Here is an 18,900-nt window from a genome sequence, read left to right as displayed (position 1 = left end):
GGCTGATGTTTTGGCCACGTGAGATACGCTTGAGACATATGTTGCAAATAGCAGCGGTGCGATCTGATGCACTCGTCTCAAAAAAGGCCCACACCAAAGAACTTTTAGAATAACGCGCAGAGGCAGCGCTCTGCACAGGCGGAGCTCTGCGGTGTGATTCAGTCGGTGTGCTGCCCCTAAGCTGGCCCCCGGAGGGCATCCTGCCTCGTTGGACATGTGCCTCCTCCTCCTCCTCCTCCTCCCTCCTTCCAGGCACCCACGTGGAGTCAGTGCCCTCATCATCCCCTCCCTCTTCATCGCTGTAGAAAACCTGGCAGTATGCTGCAGCTTGTGGAACATGACTGCCAGATTGCTGTCCTTCTTGAGCATCCCCTCTCTCTGCGCTCACGCTACTGCCTTCCTCTAGCTGAGTGTCATCATCAGAGCCCACAAAACACTGGGCATCCTCCTGGAGCATGTACCCAACACTGTGCTCAAAGAGTTCAGGAGACTCCTCAGGAGGACGTGGTGGGTCTAGGGAAGGAGTCACTGATGATGACATTGAGATGAGGGAAGACGATGCGTTGGCAGCTGCTTTGCTACTACCCTGAGACTGGGTGAGAGAGGATGAGGAGGATGAAGAGGGCTTGGTCATCCACTCTACCAAGTCGTTGTCATGTTGCGGTTCAACATGTCCAGCTGCCGAAAAGAAGGACAAGCATGTCCCATGGCCACGTGCTGATGACAATGCACCGCGTCCACGACCAGCACTGTTGTCTCTAGACACAGAGCCTGCTTGCCCTCTTTTATCGGCTCGTGCCTGTCTGCCTCTCCTTGCTGGCCTTCCAGACATGGTAATGGCCTGAAGGGAGTTGGGTAAAACAGCAGTTGGGTAGTTTATATTGTGCTGGAGGCACACAACACCCACTAACTCCTGCAGATGCCTTTTTTATAGAACACCAGAGATAAAGGGGTATATACAGAAGTATACTGTGCAGTGCTGGAGGCACACACAACTTCCAATAACTCCTGCAGATGGCAAGTGGGCTCAAATAGAGAACAGCTATGTAGGTGGATATAGCGGTATGTACTGGGTACAGAGCACGCAGACAGCACGCACTATCTCCTAACACTACTGACTGCAAGCTCTATTATTAAAGATAGATCACTAGCTATATAGGTGAGGTGAATATCGCGGTGTATACTGCAGTCAGGGCACGCAGACAATAACCAGAAAACAGCAGAGATAAAGGGGTATATACAGATGTATACTGTGCTGTGCTGGAGGCACACACAACTTCCAATAACTCCTGCAGATGGCAATTGGGCTCAAATAGAGAACAGCTATGTAGGTGGATATAGCGGTATGTACTGGGTACAGAGCACGCAGACAGCATGCACTATCTCCTAACACTACTGACTGCAAGCTCTATTATTAAAGATAGATCACTAGCTATATAGGTGAGGTGAATATAGTGGTGTATACTGCGGTCAGGGCACGCAGACAATAACCACTACACAACAGCAAGATAGGAAATCAGCCGAAAACGATCGGTGTGTACTGTGTTGAAGGTACACAGAACACCCACTGCTTCAGACGCCAACACACTACACGAGGCCGCTGCAATAGCGGCCTTATATAGTGTGGGGTGTGCACTACACAGCCTGAGCTATGATTGGCCACAGGCATCCTGCCTGTGGCCAATCATGGCTCTCCTCGCTGCTGGCGCTGCGATTGGCCAAGCATGCGGGGTCACAGTGCATGCTTGGCCAATCATGAGCCAGCAATGCACTGCGCCATCGCAGTGCATTGTGGGCCGTGAGCGCCACGCGAATTTGACACGAACGGACCAAAATGTTCGGATTTCGCCGAACGGACGAACAGCCAATGTTCGAGTCGAATGTACGTTCGACTCGAACACGAAGCTCATCCCTAGTGGATATACTACATGCACACAGTTTATTGGACAGATTCTAAGACAAGAGTGTAGAAATACTGTAGAAATACTACTAATCCAGGAAAAGTTTTATTGTTTGAGAATTCTTCAAATGATCAAAAACCTTGCAAACCTTCAGCTCTGCATCACCAATTCCCCCACTGATTCTGCAAATCTATTGTGGAAGCATTAAAAATTATACTATACTGTATTTTTCTCAGGTTTGCTTTAATGGTAGTTCTCTGACAATTGTTTTACAAGTTATTTGTGACAACAGGGTAGTCATTTTTATTTACTGTACATCTATTAAATATTAGCAAGATGAACCTTAGTACTCATAGCATTTTAGTAGATACACAGGCCACTCTACAGACTTAACTCGTGATGGCAGGCACCCTCTTCAACCAACCACCACATTTCAGTGCAGCAGTCTGGTCACTTAACAGAAGCCAGTATATTGGATCTTTTATTCCAAATCTTAATAGCAAATCAGCCCAGAGATTGTACTCCAGCCCTAACTTTTCTGGTTTGCATATTTATACCAGGAAACCACACTGAGGCTGGGTTCACAATACTGCGAATTGGATGTAGGTTCCCTGCATCCAGTTCACAATAGCAGGAGATTGTGACTGGCTCTCAATGGAGTTGGTTCACATATCTCCAGAGTGGCTCTTGTGCGAATTTGGAGCCAGGTCCTGTGCGTCTTTTGGTCCATTTCAGGTCTGAATTCAGCCAAAAATTCGGGCTGAAATCAGCCCTGAAATGTTGAATGGGGACGCACTGGACCCCTGCTGTGACCCAGAGTCGTCTTCAGTGTGAACCCAGCCTAAATCTTCAAAAAAATTACTATCCCTAAGGTTACAACAGAGTGGTGCTACAAACTGCTAGTGCTGGTGCCATATCTGCAAGAGTAAAGTTGAGTCCTTAACATGGGTGCTCAACCTGTGGCCCTCCAACTGTTGCGGAACTATATGTCCCATGAGACATTGCTGACTGTTACAAGAGCAGAGGCATGATGGTACTAGTAGTTCTGTGACAGCTGGAGGGCTGCAGTGAGCACCCATGCCTTAGTAGCTGACTTGTTTATGCAAATCAACTAATACTAACAGCATATATCACAGATGATACAATATATTGAAAATGCTTTGAACACACTACCCTTTGTGTTTCCTGATCCATCTTACAATCTTGCCTCTTTTAACCCAACTTCACTTGAAAAATCAAGCCTTCTCTGTCCAGCTTAAAATGTGTCATAGGGCATTAGATGTTAACAATAAAAAAAGCACAGAAGATTAATATTGCTAAAAGTTTATTAATCTGAAATTAAACAGTGGTGATAACTTAATTCCCCAAATATTGTGCGTATGTTTTCTTCCAAATTGTTTGGTATTGCCATGGATGGAAAAATGAGCAGTCTTAGGATTTCCCATTAACTGTTTCATATTCAGTGTTTCTCAGAGGCATCTCCTCGGCAGATTTGGTCTTCTCATCTTCATGATCAGTTCTGAGGAAGAAAAAATATTAAATTAAAAATGTACACCGACACAGCTAGACCCCAAAGAGGGTGTCGGTGGTCAGGGGCCAACATTCCTCCCCAAAGGTATTTCACACAGTCGTGTAATGTAAGAGTTGAATGTATTTTTAATTTTATCCGAATTTGATGATTCAGAAGTTGATGTACATGTTATACTGTATTTTTTCTATCTGGAAATCAATAAAATACTTTGACATAAAAAAAATGCATTAAAATAAAAAATTATATATATATATATATATATATATATATATATATATATATATATATTATATGTATATATATATAAATTGTAAAAATAATTACAAATAAAAAAAAATTGCATATAAATTGAAAATGTAATCCCAAAAACATCATCACAGTGATAAAGGGCAACTAGAGCACATTGTGGAGACCCTCAAAACTGCACAGTGTATCTTAAAGCAAATTTCCACATGTCTTTTTTTTTGCATAGTTACAGTGGTCTACCTTGGGCCAGTGCAAATATGCATACAGCATACCTGTGGGATCCCTGCGGAAGCAGATAATCACTGTAATAGTCACTGGGTGTCGTGCCAAGCAGCTGCCCGGCTACATAGTGAACACAAGGGGTTGCCACCAATTACAGGCTGTCTTGCACTTCTCCCAATATATGCAAAGCATTCTCTGACTGGACGAGGTGGAGATTGTGGCTCAGCCCCACATCTCCACCTTGCCCAATCAGAGAATGCCACCCTGCAGGCTTAAGGAAAGAAACCCATCGATCCCTGATCCATGATAAGCAGTATGGATAGAGAAATGTAAGACACTGGCTATTGTATTCAGCAGCCACTGCTCTAATCCCTGCTAAATACCTTAATGCCGCGTACACACGATCAAACAAACGGGTGGAAAAGTCCAGCAAACTCAAGTCCGCCGGACAATCGCCCCGTGTGTAGCCTCCGGCAGACTTTTTTGACCTGAAAGTACGGCGGACTTAGAAAGTAGTTTTGCACTCCAATCTTCCCACCGGACTTGCATTTCGGCAGACAATCCGGCCGTGCGTATGCCAGTCCGCCGTACTTTTGAAATTAACAGACTTTTCCCGCACGGATAAAAGTCCGCTCATTTTGAGTGGGTCTCCAGGTAGGCGGGGCCCGCGAAGGAGACGTTGCTGGCCCCGCCACCTGGTATGGGGTTAAAGGGGAACCCCAACACCAAAAAAAATCGGTGTGGGGGTCCCCCCAAGTCCACATCAGACCCTTGTCCGAGCATGCTACCCGGGCGGCCAGGAAAGAGGGGGACGAGCGAGCGCACCCCCTCCTGAGCCGTACCAGGCCATGTGCCCTCAACATGGGGGGTGCCCTGGGAAAGGGGGGCCGCGCGGCCCCCCCACCCCAAAGCACCTTGTCCCCATGTTGATGAGGTCAAGGGCCTCTTCCCGACAACCCTGGCCGTTGGTTGTCGGGGGTCTGCGGGCGAGGGGCTTATCGGAATCCAGGATCCACCTTTAATAAGGGGGCCCCCGGATACCGGCCCCCCACCCTATGTGAATGAGTATGGGGTACAATGTACCCCTACCCATTCACCTGTGAAAAAAGTACAAAAAAAACACAACACAGGGTAAAAATAGTTTATTGCACAGCTCCGGGGGTCTTCCATCTTCAGGGGGTCTTCTCGCCAGACTCCTCCGCTATCTTCTTCTAGCTCTTTTGCTAGCGGAGGAGCCCGGCTTTCTTCCTCGCCGCTGCCCTTCTTCCGACTTCGGGGGTCTTGTCCCCCTCTTCGGTTCTTCTGCCGGGCCACCGCGCCTTCTTATAGCTCTTTTACAGGCGGTGGCCCGGTCTTCTGTCGCCGCTGTCATCGCTGTCGCCGTCGCTGCCTTCTGTTCTTCTCTTCAGATGTTGACTCGTCGCTCCCTCCGCTCACAATGGCTGCGACGCGCGCCGACTTATATAGGGACATCACCGGATGATGTCCCTGCCCATTATGGTGTCACAGTCCCAGAGGATGCTGGGACTTAGACATCATAATAGGCGGGGACATCACCCGGTGATGTCCCTATATAAGTCGCCGCGCACCCGGCCCCCGTCATTGTGAGTGGAGGGAGCGACGAGTCAACATCTGAAGAGAAGAGAAGAGAAGAAGAGAAGAAGAGAAGAACAGAAGGTGGCGGCGACGGCGACGGCGACAGCGGCGACAGAAGACCGAAGAGGGAGACAAGACCCCCGAAGTCGGAAGAAGGACGGCGGCGAGGAAGAAAGCTGGGCTCCTCTGCTAGCAAAAGAGCTAGAAGAAGATAGCGGAGGAGTCCGGCGAGAAGACCCCCCGAAGATGGAAGACCCCCGGAGCTGTGCAATAAACTATTTTTACCCTGTGCTGTGTTTTTTTTGTACTTTTTTCACAGGTGAATGGGGAGGGGTGCATTGTACCCCATACTCATTCACAAAGGGTGGGGGGCCGGTATCCGGGGGCCCCCTTATTAAAGGGGGCTCCCGGATTCCGATAAGCCCCTCGGCCGCAGACCCCGACAACCAACGGCCAGGGTTGTCGGGAAGAGGCCCTTGTCCTCATCAACATGGGGACAAGGTGCTTTGGGGTGGGGGGGCGCTCGTCCCCCCCCTTTCCTGGCCGGCCGAGTAGCGTGCTTGGACAAGGGTCTGATGTGGACCTGGGGGGATCCCCACGCAGATTTTTTTTCAGCGTTGGTGTTCCCCTTTAACTCCATACTAGGTGGCGGGGCCAGCGACGACTCCTTCGCGGGCCCCGCCTACCTGGAGACGCGCTCTAAATGAGCGGACTTTCCTCCGTGTGTGGGCGAGTCCTTTCATTTCAAAAGTATGGCGGATAGTACTTTACGCCGTTTTAGTCCGCTGAAAAAGTGCCGTGTGTGGGCAAGTAGCTCGTTCGGAAAGTCCGACGGACAGTCTGGCGGGAAGTCCGCCAGACTAAGTCCATCGGATAGTCGGCTACGTGTGTACCCGGCATAAGAGTGTTTGTATCTCATTGAATGCAAGCACTGTTTGGCTGAAAATGTTTGGACTCATTTCTTAAAAAGAAAATCATTCAAAAAATTCTGCAAAAATTTTGCTACATTTAGCAGGATCTGGCCAAAATTCAAGCAGTGTATTGCCAGCTTAAGGCAATTTGAATGATACTACTAACAAACCAAAAATACCTGTGAAAGTTCAGCCTGCCCCACACTGCCACTCTCCCTTTTCTCTTTTGATTCCAGTGCCATTTATATACAGTATATATTGGCTTCTACCTTCCTCAACAACAGCCTTTTCATATGTAAAAATTACAGAAAATACATTAGTGTACTTTAGGGATGAGTTGTACATAACTGGGTACAGTTCTGGGTTGGCCAGACAAAATACTGAAATGTGGGTGCCAAATCCTAACCCCATTGAAGTCAATAGGAGCTGAATGTTAAAAAAAAAACAGTAATGGCTATTTTCTAGACTAATGAGAAATATTTGAAAAAAAATCAGTGTGGTGGGGAGCCGTAATTTTTTAATGTTTAAAGGACAAGATTAAAAATGTAAAATTCCTTCAAAAAAAACATGCACATGGATGAATTTTAAGGGGGAACACCATGTAAAAAAAAAAGAAAAAAGCACAGGCCCCCCCCCCCAAATTCATTACAGACTCTTCTCAACCATACTAGAACACATTCCCTCAACATGGTTGCCCACACACCACCCCCCCCCCCCCCCGCAAAGCACCTTGACCCTATTCTGATGAGGACAAGGGCCTCTTCCCCACAACCCCCCCAAAAGTGGTTGTGAATGTCAGTGGGTGGGAGCTGGAAGCCCCCTTTTAAAAATAAGGGAGTTACCAGATATCACCCCCTTCCCACATAAATGAGTAAGAGATACATAGTAACATAAGCACTTTTTGACACCACGCTATTAAAAAATAAAATAAAAACAAATACATCCTACAAATGTAAATCCATTGTCAGTCACTTCGTCTGAGGATGCAGATGCAATCATAATGAAGGACTCCCAACTACTTGCAGAAAGAAATAACCCACTGCTTGAATGTCTAATTCCGTGAATACTCTTACCGCAAATGTAATAAAATGTAACCAAAGGGGTGGGGAATATCCAGTGATGTCATTGACCAAATACGCCCATAGCCATATTTGGTCAATGTCTTTGCTCAAATGTGGCCATGTGGTCAGTGATATTAGCCATTATCCCCACCACTTTGCTTACATGGCCAAGGACCCCCGGTCAGCAAATGAATAAGGCCAGGTAAAGTCTAGGGATGAGCTTCGTGTTCGAGTCGAACATCCGTTCGACTCGAACATCGGCTGTTCGCCCGTTCGGCGAATTCTGAATGTTATGGGCCGTTCGCGCCAAATTCGTGTGGCGCTCACGGCCCACAATGCACTGCGATGGCACAGTGCATTGCTGGCTCACGATTGGCCAAGCATGCACTGTGACCCCGCATGCTTGGCCAATCACAGCGCCGGCAGCGAGGAGAGCCATGATTGGCCACAGGCAGGATGCCTGTGGCCAATCATAGCTCAGGCTGTGTAGTACACGCCCCACACTATATAAGGCCGCCAGCGCGGCGGCCTTGTGTAGTGTGTTGGCGTCTGAAGCAGTTAGTGGGTGTTCTGTGTACCTTCAACACAGTATACACCGATCGTTATCGGCTGATTTTTCGATCTTGCTCTTCTGTAGTGGTTGTTGTCTGCCTACCCTGACCGCATTATACACCGCTATATTCACCTATATAGCTAGCAATATATCTACATTTTATAATAGAGCTTGCAGTCAGTGTTAGGAGCTTGTGCGTGCTGTCTGCGTGCTCTGTACCCAGTACACACCGCTATATCCACCTACATAGCTCTTCTCTATTTGAGCCATCTGCCATCTGCAGGAGTTATTGGAAGTTGTGTGTACCTCCAGCACAGCACAGTATACATCTGTATTTACCCTTTATTGCTGGTGTTCTATAATAAAGGCATCTGCAGGAGTTAGTGGGTGTTGTGTGCCTCCAGCACAATATACACCTGTATCTACCCTTTATTGCTGTTCTCTAATAGAGCCATCTGCAGGGCTTAGTGAGTGTTGTGTGCCTCCAGTACAGTATACCCCTTTATCTACCCTTTATTGCTGGTGTTCTATAATAAAGGCATCTGCAGGAGTTAGTGGGTGTTGTGTGCCTCCAGCACAATATACACCTGTATCTACCTTTTATTGCTGTTCTCTAATAGAGCCATCTGCAGGGCTTAGTGGGTGTTGTGTGCCTCCAGTACAGTATACCCCTTTATCTACCCTTTATTGCTGGTGTTCTATAATAAAGGCATCTGCAGGAGTTAGTGGGTGTTGTGTGCCTCCAGCACAATATACACCTGTATCTACCCTTTATTGCTGTTCTCTAATAGAGCCATCTGCAGGGCTTAGTGGGTGTTGTGTGCCTCCAGCACAATATACACCTGTATCTACCCTTTATTGCTGTTCTCTAATAGAGCCATCTGCAGGGCTTAGTGGGTGTTGTGTGCCTCCAGTACAGTATACCCCTTTATCTACCCTTTATTGCTGGTGTTCTATAATAAAGGCATCTGCAGGAGTTAGTGGGTGTTGTGTGCCGCCAGCACAATATACACCTGTATCTACCCTTTATTGCTGTTCTCTAATAGAGCCATCTGCAGGGCTTAGTGGGTGTTGTGTGCCTCCAGTACAGTATACCACTTTATCTACCCTTTATTGCTGGTGTTCTATAATAAAGGCATCTGCAGGAGTTAGTGGGTGTTGTGTGCCTCCAGCACAATATACACTACCCAATTGCTGTTTTACCCAACTCCCTTCAGGCCATTACCATGTGTGGAAGGCCAGCAAGGAGAGGCAGACAGGCGCAAGCCGATAAAAGAGGGCAAGCAGGCTCTGTGTCTAGAGACAACAGTGCTGGTCGTGGACGCGGTGCATCGTCATCATCAGCACGTGGCCATGGGACACGCTTGTCCTTCTTTTCGGCAGCTGGACATGTTGAGCCGCAACATGCCAACGACTTGGTAGAGTGGATGACCAAGCCCTCTTCATCCTCCTCATCCTCTCTCACCCACTCTCAGGGTACTAGCAAAGCAGCTGCCAACGCATCGTTTTCCCTCGTCTCAATGTCATCATCAGTGACTCCTTCCCTAGACCCACCACGTCCTCCTGAGGAGTCTCCTGAACTCTTTGAGCACAGTGTTGGGTACATGCTCCAGGAGGATGCCCAGTGTTTTGTAGGCTCTGATGATGATACTCAGCTAGAGGAAGGCAGTAGCCTGAATGCAGAGAGAGGGGATGCTCAAGAAGGACAGAAATCTGGCAGTCATGTTCCACAAGCTGCAGCATACTGCCAGGTTTGCTACAGTGATGAAGAGGGAGGGGATGATGAGGGCACTGACTCCACGTGGGCGCCTGGTAGGAGAGAGGAGGAGGAGGAGGAGGAGGAGGAGGAGGAGGAGGAGGCACATGTCCAACAAAGCAGGATGCCCTCCGGGGGCCAGCTTAGGGGCAGCACACCGACTGAATCACACCGCAGAGCTCGGCCTGTGCAGGGCGCTGCCTCTGCACATTATTCTAAAAGTTCTTTGGTGTGGGCCTTTTTTGAGACGAGTGCATCAGATCGCACCGCTGCTATTTGCAACATATGTCTCAAGTGTATCTCGCGTGGCCAAAACATCAGCCGCTTGGGCACCACATGCTCGACCAGACATATGTTGACCTGTCATGCAGCTCATTGGCAAGCGTACCTCAAAGTCCCACACCAAAGAACAAAGCGGACCTCTCCTTGCTCCTCATCAGCTGGCATCTCCAACCCCACTAGACCTTCAGTCCTCTCTGAAACCTGCTCTGAGAGGAATGAAGGTGTAGAATTAGGTGTGCCACAGCCAAGTGCTTCCGGGCACTCTGCTAGCAGTACACCCACGTCCGATTATAGCAGGCAAATGTCCCTGCCCCCGCTGCTGGACCGGCGAAAGAAGTTCACTCCCAGCCATCCACACATCCACATGCCCAGCGGTTGAATGCTAGCTTGGCTAAATTGCTAGCACTTCAATTGCTGCCTTTTCAGTTGGTAGACTCGGCCCCCTTCCGTGAGTTTGTACAATGTGCGGTTCCTCAGTGGCAGGTCCCCAAACGCCACTTTTTCTCACGGAAGGCGATTCCGGCTCTCTACCGGCATGTGGAAGGCAATGTCCTTGCCTCGCTGGACAGGGCGGTCAGTGGTAAGGTGCATATTACCGCTGACTCATGGTCCAGCAGGCATGGACAGGGACGTTACCTGTCTTTCACGGCCCATTGGGTCACTCTTCTGGCAGCTGGGAAGGATGCAGGACAAGGTGCAGTAGTGTTGGAGGTTGTTCCGCTACCACGCCTCCAAAATGCTACTATTGGTTGTGACACACCTCTCTCCTCCACCCCCTCCTCTTCTTCTTCCTCCATGGCCTCTTCCAGTGCTCTGTCCTCAGAACCAACGGTGCTCCGTAGGCGTTCCAGGGGCTACGCAAGTACGCAGGCAAAACGATGCCATGCCATGCTTGCGCTGGTTTGTTTGGGGGACAGGAGCCACACTGGGGCGGATGTTTTGTCAGCTCTGCAGGGGTAGGCCGAGAGGTGGGTGACGCCACGCTAGCTTAAGCCAGGAATGGTGGTTTGCGACAATGGCACCAACCTCCTCTCCGCCCTCCGACAGGGACAACTGACCCATGTGCCCTGTGTAGCTCAAGTCCTTAACCTGGTGGTGCAGCGGTTCTTGGGCAGGTACCCGGGCTTACAGGATGTCCTGAAGCAGGCCAGGAAAGTCTGTGTGCATTTCCGCCAATCATTTAATGCCTGTGCTCGGCTGGCTGAGCTCCAAAAGGAGTTGAACCTGCCCAAGAACCGCCTTATATGTGACATGCCCACCAGGTGGAACTCAACGTTGGCCATGCTGCAGCGGCTGCACACGCAGCAGAGGGCCATCAATGAATATCTGTGCGACTACGGCACCAGGACAGGGTCAGGGGAGCTCGGTTTTTTCTCACCACGCCAGTGGGGCATGATCAGGGATGCATGCACTGTCCTGTCATCGTTTGAGGAGGCCACAAGGATGGTGAGCAGTGACAGTGCATGCATCAGTGACACTGTACCTCTTGTCCACCTCTTGGAGCTTACGCTGTGTGGAATAATGGACAGGGCACTTGAGGCAGAACAGAGGCAGGAAGAGGAGGACTTCCTTGCCTCTCAAGGCCCCCTTTATCCAGACAGTGTTCCTGCTGTGCCACCCATCACACAGGAAGAGGATGAGGAGGAGGAAGAGGAGGAGGAGGATGATTGTGTCAGCATGGAGGTGGAGGCTGGCACTCAGCATCAGCAGCAGCAGCAGTCTTGTAGGGATGATTTACAGTCCCAAGAAACCCGTGGACTTGTACGTGGCTGGGAGGAGGTAGCTGCGGATCATGTTGTCCTTAGTGACCCAGAGGACTCCGGACTGAATGCCTCAGCTAACCTACGCTGCATGGCCTCCCTGATCCTGCAAAGCCTGCAGAAGGATCCTCGTATTCTTCGGATCAAGGAGAGGGACCATTACTGGCTGGCCACTCTCCTTGATCCACCGTACAAGGGTAAAGTTGCCGACCTTATCTTGCCATCGCAGAGGGAGCAGAGGATGAGACATCTCCGGGAGGCCTTGCAGAAAGGTCTGTGCAACGCGTTCCCAGAGACTGGGAGGTTACAAACTCCTGGTCCTGGACAACGTGTTGCTGAGGCATCGGTCAGAAGGAGCGGTGGAGAAGGTGGCCGTCTGACTGATGCTTTCAGACAATTTTTTAGTCAGCAGCCCCAAGGTATGATCGTTTCCAGCAACCATCGCCAGCGTCTGATTTACATGGTGCAGGAATACCTAGGGGCAAGGTCAGACTTGGACACCTTTCCCACCGAAAATCCTCTGGCTTACTGGGTCTTGAGGATGGATCACTGGCCAGAGCTTGCACAGTATGCAATTGAGCTACTGGCCTGTCCTGCATCCAGCGTTCTTTCGGAATGCACCTTCAGTGCTGCTGGTGGCTTTGTTACGGATCACAGGGCCTGTCCACCGAATCAGTTGATCAACTGACCTTTATCAAGATGAATCAGTCTTGGATAACCCACAGCTACCAAGCACCTGAAGCTGATGTAACCGAATAATTTTTTTGAAATATCACATTCCTTCAAGACTGCCTATGCTGATGCTGAGTGACTGTCCTGTTATGTTGATTGTCTATCCTCTTCCTCCTCTGCTGATATGTTGGAAGAACATTTCTGGTTCTGGGTGGTGCCATCAGCCCAATTTTTCTGCCCCTGTTTAACAGGGGCGTTTAATTACAATTTTTGATGCAATGCTTTGCAGCAGGGCTAATTCCTGCAATAAAACTAGAGTATATGGGAGAGGTTGCAGTGTCGTGGCACCAGCACCAGTGCCTAAGGCCCAATTTTTCTGCCCCTGTTTAACAGGGGCATTTAAATACAATTTTTGATGCAAAGCTTTGCAGCAGGGCTAATTCCTGCAATAAAACTAGAGTATATGGGAGAGGTTGCAGTGTGGTGGCACCAGCACCCGTGCCTAAGACTCAATTTTTCTGCCCCTGTTTAACAGGGACATGTAATTACAATTCTTGATATAATATTTCACAGGAGGGCCCGTTTCTGTGCCCACCCAGAGTAACTGTGAGGACTTATAGTGTTGTGGCACCAGCACCACAACCACCAAAGGTCAATTTTTCTACCACTGTTCAACAATGGCATGTAATTACAATTCTTGATATAATCATTCACAGCAGGGCGCTCCAGCGCCCATCAAGAGTCACTTTGAGGCCTTACAATGTTGTGGCAAAACCAACACCTTGTTCCGCCATTTCTGCAGAGCATATAGGGCAGGCCCCTACTTTCAAACATCCAATTTACAAACATCTTCTACTTGCAAACCGAAGGAGACAACAGCAAGTGAGATGAAAAAAGATGGACGACAAAACAAATTATACAGGGGTGATAACCCTTCCCTATGTTTTCCAAAAAGCTTAAAAATAGTTTTTTTTGACTGGAGCTACACTTTAAAAATGTACCAGTTGAAAATTACAAACAGATTTAACTTAACACAACAAACCTACACAGTCCCTGTCTTGTTTGCACCGCCTGTATACTGCTGTTCTGAGTGTATAGCGCCTGGGGGCCACACGCATTTCCTTTTTTTAATATGGGTACGGGGTTCCCCTTAATATGTGTACAAGACCCAAAGGGGCTGGTAATGGGCAGGGAGGGCTACCCATGCCATTTTCCTCAATGATTTTCATCCATATTGCAGGAACCAGATATAACATTAAAACCGCCAGCAGTTTTAAATGATGTTATTTCCGTTTAATGTCATTTTGTGCAGGGACTGTTCTAAACACGGGAAACACGTGGCACTTCACAGGCATACTATAGACACCCCCCAGGCACCATATTTAAAGGAATATTTCACTTTTTTTTCACTTTAATCGTCATTAAAATCAGTGCTCCCGCCAAAACGGCCATTTTTAAAAACATTTTAGGCATTGACCCATGTCCCCTGGGGCAGGAGCCAGGTCCCCAAACCCTTTTTAGGACAGCATCTTGCATATTAGCCGTTAAAATTAGCACTTTTAATTTCGAACGTTCGAGTCCCATAGACTTCAATGGGGTTCTAAAGTTCGTACGAATTTGGGGTCCGTTCGAAAGTTCTGGTGCGAACCGAACCGGGGGGTGTTTGGCTCATCCCTAGTAAAGTCAACCACGTATTCCTTATCAACAACTGACAGCGGAAGAAGGAATCTGTTATATAGAACATCTCTAGTGTTCATTCCAGGAAGCCAGGTAGAGAGATCTCTTTTAAACTTTGTTGAAACTCGTAGCTCTTCATTCCAACATCTCATAGATACTGGGAATAAAGTTATCAAAAAGAGAAAGCTGGTGAGGAGAACACAGGTATCCCATAAGGGATATGTGGAAGCCGACATCATGCTATATACAGGTTTGGCATGATTGCGACATGGTGCTTAGACCTTGTTTTTCAAGACTAGTATACTAACTTCCATAGTCATAGTCATAAATTGTTGGACATACAGTAATCCTTGCAAGAGTATATATATATCTAGCTTTTTTTCAGTAGGAATGCTGGGAACGCAGTTCCGTTACCTCTAATACTGAATGTATTTTATGACAAGGTGTGCTAGAGGGTCTATTGATGTTGGCTGCTTGAGGATCTGTTGTCGCTGGTGGGATTCTTATTTCTGTGGGGGTCTATTGTTGCTGGGTAGGTCTATTTTGTTGGCTTATGTTGCTGGGGGGTCAATTGTTGCTGGGAGGGATCTACTGTTGAGGGAGTATTGTTGCTGGCTGCTAAATGGTCTATTGATGTTGGCTGCTGAAAGATCTGTTATTGCTGCTGAGGGTCTATTGTTTCTGGGGCAGTATTTTGTTGCGGAGAGCCCATTGTTGCTGGGGGGGATGTCTGTCATTGTGGGGGATCTGATATTGCTGTGGTGGGTCTGTTGTTTGCTGAAGGGGTCTATTGTTCCTGAGGTGAAGTCTATCAAATTCCATACAAATTACTTAGTAGCAAAACTGATACTTGGTTCTGTATTCTCTACTGGGAGGAACAATTCTTTTTTTTCAGATCCTCAGAGAGTTCTTTGCCAATGAGGTGCCATGTTGAACTTCCAGTGATCAGTATGCGAGTGTGAGAGCGTTAACACCAAATTTAACACACCTGCTCCCCATTCACACCTGAGACCTTGTAACACTAATGAGTCACATGACACTGGTAAGGGAAAATGGCTAATTGGGCCCAATTTGGACATTTTCACATAGGGGTGTACCCACTTTTCTTGCCAGTGGTTTAGACATTAATGACTGTGTGTTGAGTTATTTTGAGGTGAAAGCTAATTTATACTGTTATAAAAGCAGTACACTCAATACTTAAAAAAATAAAAAATACTTACAAAAATGTCTTTTTTGAGATGCTGTATGTGTATGAATAAATATATATATATATATATATATATATATATATATATATATATATATATAATATATACACACACACACACAGCGCATTGGGGGGAGGGGGTCAAGGAACTGTATCTGGTGGTAATTGTAGTAACTGAGGATATATGTCTATATTAATTTCTGCATAAGTGTTTTTGATGCATTTTTGCTGCGTTCTGTTGCATTTTTTTATGTTTTCCAAAGTTTCCTGAGTTTTTTTTTCACTCTAATGCATTTTTGATGCATTTAAATGCATTCTGGTGCGCTTTTGATGCTTTTGATGCATTCCAGAAAAAAATTCTGCATGTTCTACTTTTTTTCTGCACTGGAAAATACTGGAACTGACTGCATGTGGACTAGGCCATTGGAACCCATATAATCTACCATGCGATTTTGATGCAGAGAAAAATGCACTGGACTGCATCTAGTGTGAACCGACCCTAAGTGTAAAGGTTAGAAATTTTTGTAACAAACATGGTGTTCTTAAAAAAAGCCATCCTTTGAAAGAACAGCTATAACACTCACTCACTGCCTGTCTTGTATCAGTAGTAAAGGAGCAGGGATAGCTTAGCTTTTTTTTGCTGTCTTGAGAGCAAAGGATCTTCAGCATCCAACACTTAGGTTTTTCAGATGATTATGTCCCCTACTGCACAGCATGGTATCCAACCACTGACTACTACATCACTGCAGCTCTGCAGGGACACAGCATTGAGGTAGCCGCTGTAGGGTTGGAACCACAGTGCTGCAGCTGGTGACAGACAACTGGTAATGTTGGATGCTGGCAATTTTCTTTTTCAAGAGAGCAAAGGTGAAAAACATTGTTGGTGGGGCATATAGCATTATTATTATTGTTTTTAACAAGGTGGCTTTTTAACTTTAAAGTCACTTTCATTTTCAGAACTCTCTATCCTTAGCATGCTAATGTTGCATATCCTAATTTTTCTGCGTAGTGAAATGTTATACAGCCTTGTGTAATTGCAATTTTTCTGTTTGTTTCTATATTCTGCTTTGAGTGCTATGTTTTTACTATAATCTGAAAATTACTGTGATTAACATGGTGCTTATTTTGGCTAGTAGCCAGGGGCATGGTAGCAGGTAATGAGTATCTTGGGAGATGCAATAAGAGGGGCATGGACCATGTACTCCATGGAAACATGCCCTGGTTGCTCTATATGTGTGATGTGTCTACAATTTAGTCATTCAGACTTGTAAAGTTACTGATACTATTACTTTAATAGGGGATCTTTTTTGCTATGACAACTACCTAACACAGAAGCCACACAAATATCTAGTTGAACTATGCACTAAGTTCTGGTAACTAGAAATTATGATCTGTGAAGCTATGAAGATAAACCCAGAGAAAGCTTTGTGTAGTATATACTTGGATATAGTTATATCCACTGTGCACCATGGCTCAGACTTTCAAACAAGAGCAATTAGGAGGACTGCCTTATTTATGTGTTTTCCATTACCTGTCTACATCAATTCATTCATGGTTTATTGATAGACTAAAAAAATTCAGAAAAATCTGATTTGCGTAGACAAAGTGGGGTCAATGTAAACACAACACATATCTGTGGCAGGATAGTGTAACAGTCAGTAAGTTTGGTTGATTTACTAAAGCCCCATACACACTATCAGATTATCAGCTGAGTTTTTCCTTCAGATTTACCAAAACCATATAATATGAGGACAAACCTTAGGAGTTTCAATGTGTATGCAATCAGTCAGGCCCTTCTACTACATGGTTTTGGTAAATCTGAAGGAAAAACTCAGCAGATAATCTGATAGTGTGTATGGGGCTTTAGTGTTCATTTACAAAGTGAATGTGATCTAGTGGAATTTGTGTTTACCCCATTCACCCAGTCACCAGCAATGGACTTCATTTAAATGCGTCCGTACATGATTGGTTAACTTAACACATAATAAGTGAATATTGTATATCCCATTACAGTGGAATACTTGGGGCTTCCCATACATATAGGCATCCAAGTCAAGTGTCCCCCCCCACAGGGCTGGTGCTACCTATAGGCAAGTGCACGTAATCAGTCGGAGACAGCGCGGACAGAGGCAGGAAATACAAAGCTCTCCCGCAGCTTGCCTGTTACCTTTCACCTGTTGCCTGGACAGCGTCTGATAATGCTCAGCCCGACCAGATCAATGATGATTTATCTACCCTCCTCTCCTCCTCCTCGGCTCGGACTTCTGGCTCTGTGTGTTCTGCCTGGACACGTGTGAGAGGCCCAGAGCTCCCTTCTAAATAGGGGCCCCAAGAACACCCACCGCATGGGGCCCCAGCCTTATCTGAGCTGCTTGGCATGTGCAGCTGTTGTTGGAGCCTTCCATCTTCCTTTTCTGGGGTTAGTAATCCATTTTATTCTCTGTCATTTGAAGCTTGCAATATAGAAATTGATTGGAGGGGGAGTTCTCCATACTAATGATTGTGTGTGTAATGTATGGGGGTGTAATATATCTGTGTATGGGGGTATAATGTATCTGGACATATCGGGGTGTAATGTATCTGTGTGTATCAGGGTGTATGTGGTGTATTGTATCTGTGTGTAATCTGTGTGTATGGGAGGTGCAATGTATCTGGGTGTAATCTGTTGTATGGGGGTGTAATGTATCTGGACATATCGGGGTGTAATGTATCTGTGTGTAATCTGTGTGTATGGGAGGTGCAATGTATCTGGGTGTAATCTGTTGTATGGGGGTGTAATGTATCTGGGTGTATCTGTACTATGTCTGCCGTCTCTAACTGTGATAATGAAAGTTGAAAAGAGGTGGAGCATGGGTGACCTTAAAATTATGCCCCCCCCCCTGAAAAAAGTTCTGCAGACGCCCATGCCCATACATGTTGCAAAAGACTGACTGAGACTACCTGCATGCTATATAGGAAAGTTATGGGCTGTTGCATGTCCTGTTGCATGTTAAAAAAGATTTGCAGATTATTGCACTTTATCATTCATCCAATGATAAAGAAGTATACATGCCAACAGTCCCGATTTTCCCAGGACATTCAGGGTATTCAGATCAAATGGAGATCAAATCACTAGTGCCTGCCCCTGGTGAAAAGCTGCTTATGGTGAAATGCTGCAGATCTGGTGCCAAAATGCATCTGTTGTCACATGCTGCAGATCTGGTGACAAGCTGCATATAGTGACAAGCTGCATATAGTGACATGGTGCATATGGTGACATGCTGCAGATCTGGTGACAAGCTGCATATGGTTACATGCTGCAGATCTGGTGACAAGCTGCATCTGGTGACAAGCTGCATATGGTTACATGCTGCAGATCTGGTTACATGCTGCAGATCTGGTGACAAGCTGCATCTGGTGACAAGCTGCATCTGGAGTCAAGCTGCATCTGGTCACAAGTGACAAGCTGCATCTAATGGCAGGGGATGTAACAAGTGACAAGTTGCATCTGGTGGCAGGCGACATGGCAAGTGACAAGTTGCATCT

At 46.8% G+C, this 18,900-nt stretch overlaps 1 protein-coding gene across 1 annotated transcript in view; it reads right to left on the bottom strand.

Moving 5' to 3' along the window:
• Positions 1-3,208: 3,208 nt before the first annotated feature.
• LOC143934998 (solute carrier family 22 member 6-B-like) overlaps positions 3,209-18,900 on the bottom strand; it is a 145,209-nt gene continuing 129,517 nt past the window's right edge. Inside the window, exon 10 of the mRNA XM_077458556.1 lies at positions 3,209-3,420. Coding sequence (XP_077314682.1) covers positions 3,333-3,420 — 88 coding nt within the window. The 3' untranslated portion in view covers positions 3,209-3,332. The remainder of the gene's footprint in view (positions 3,421-18,900) is intronic.

The sequence above is a fragment of the Lithobates pipiens genome, unplaced genomic scaffold, assembly GCF_037356315.1.
Source record: "Lithobates pipiens isolate NorthernLeopardFrog02 unplaced genomic scaffold, aLitPip1_a1.2 Scaffold_10, whole genome shotgun sequence".
In the NCBI taxonomy this organism is placed as follows: Eukaryota; Metazoa; Chordata; class Amphibia; order Anura; family Ranidae; genus Lithobates; species Lithobates pipiens.
This window is presented reverse-complemented; position numbering and strand designations above follow the sequence as displayed.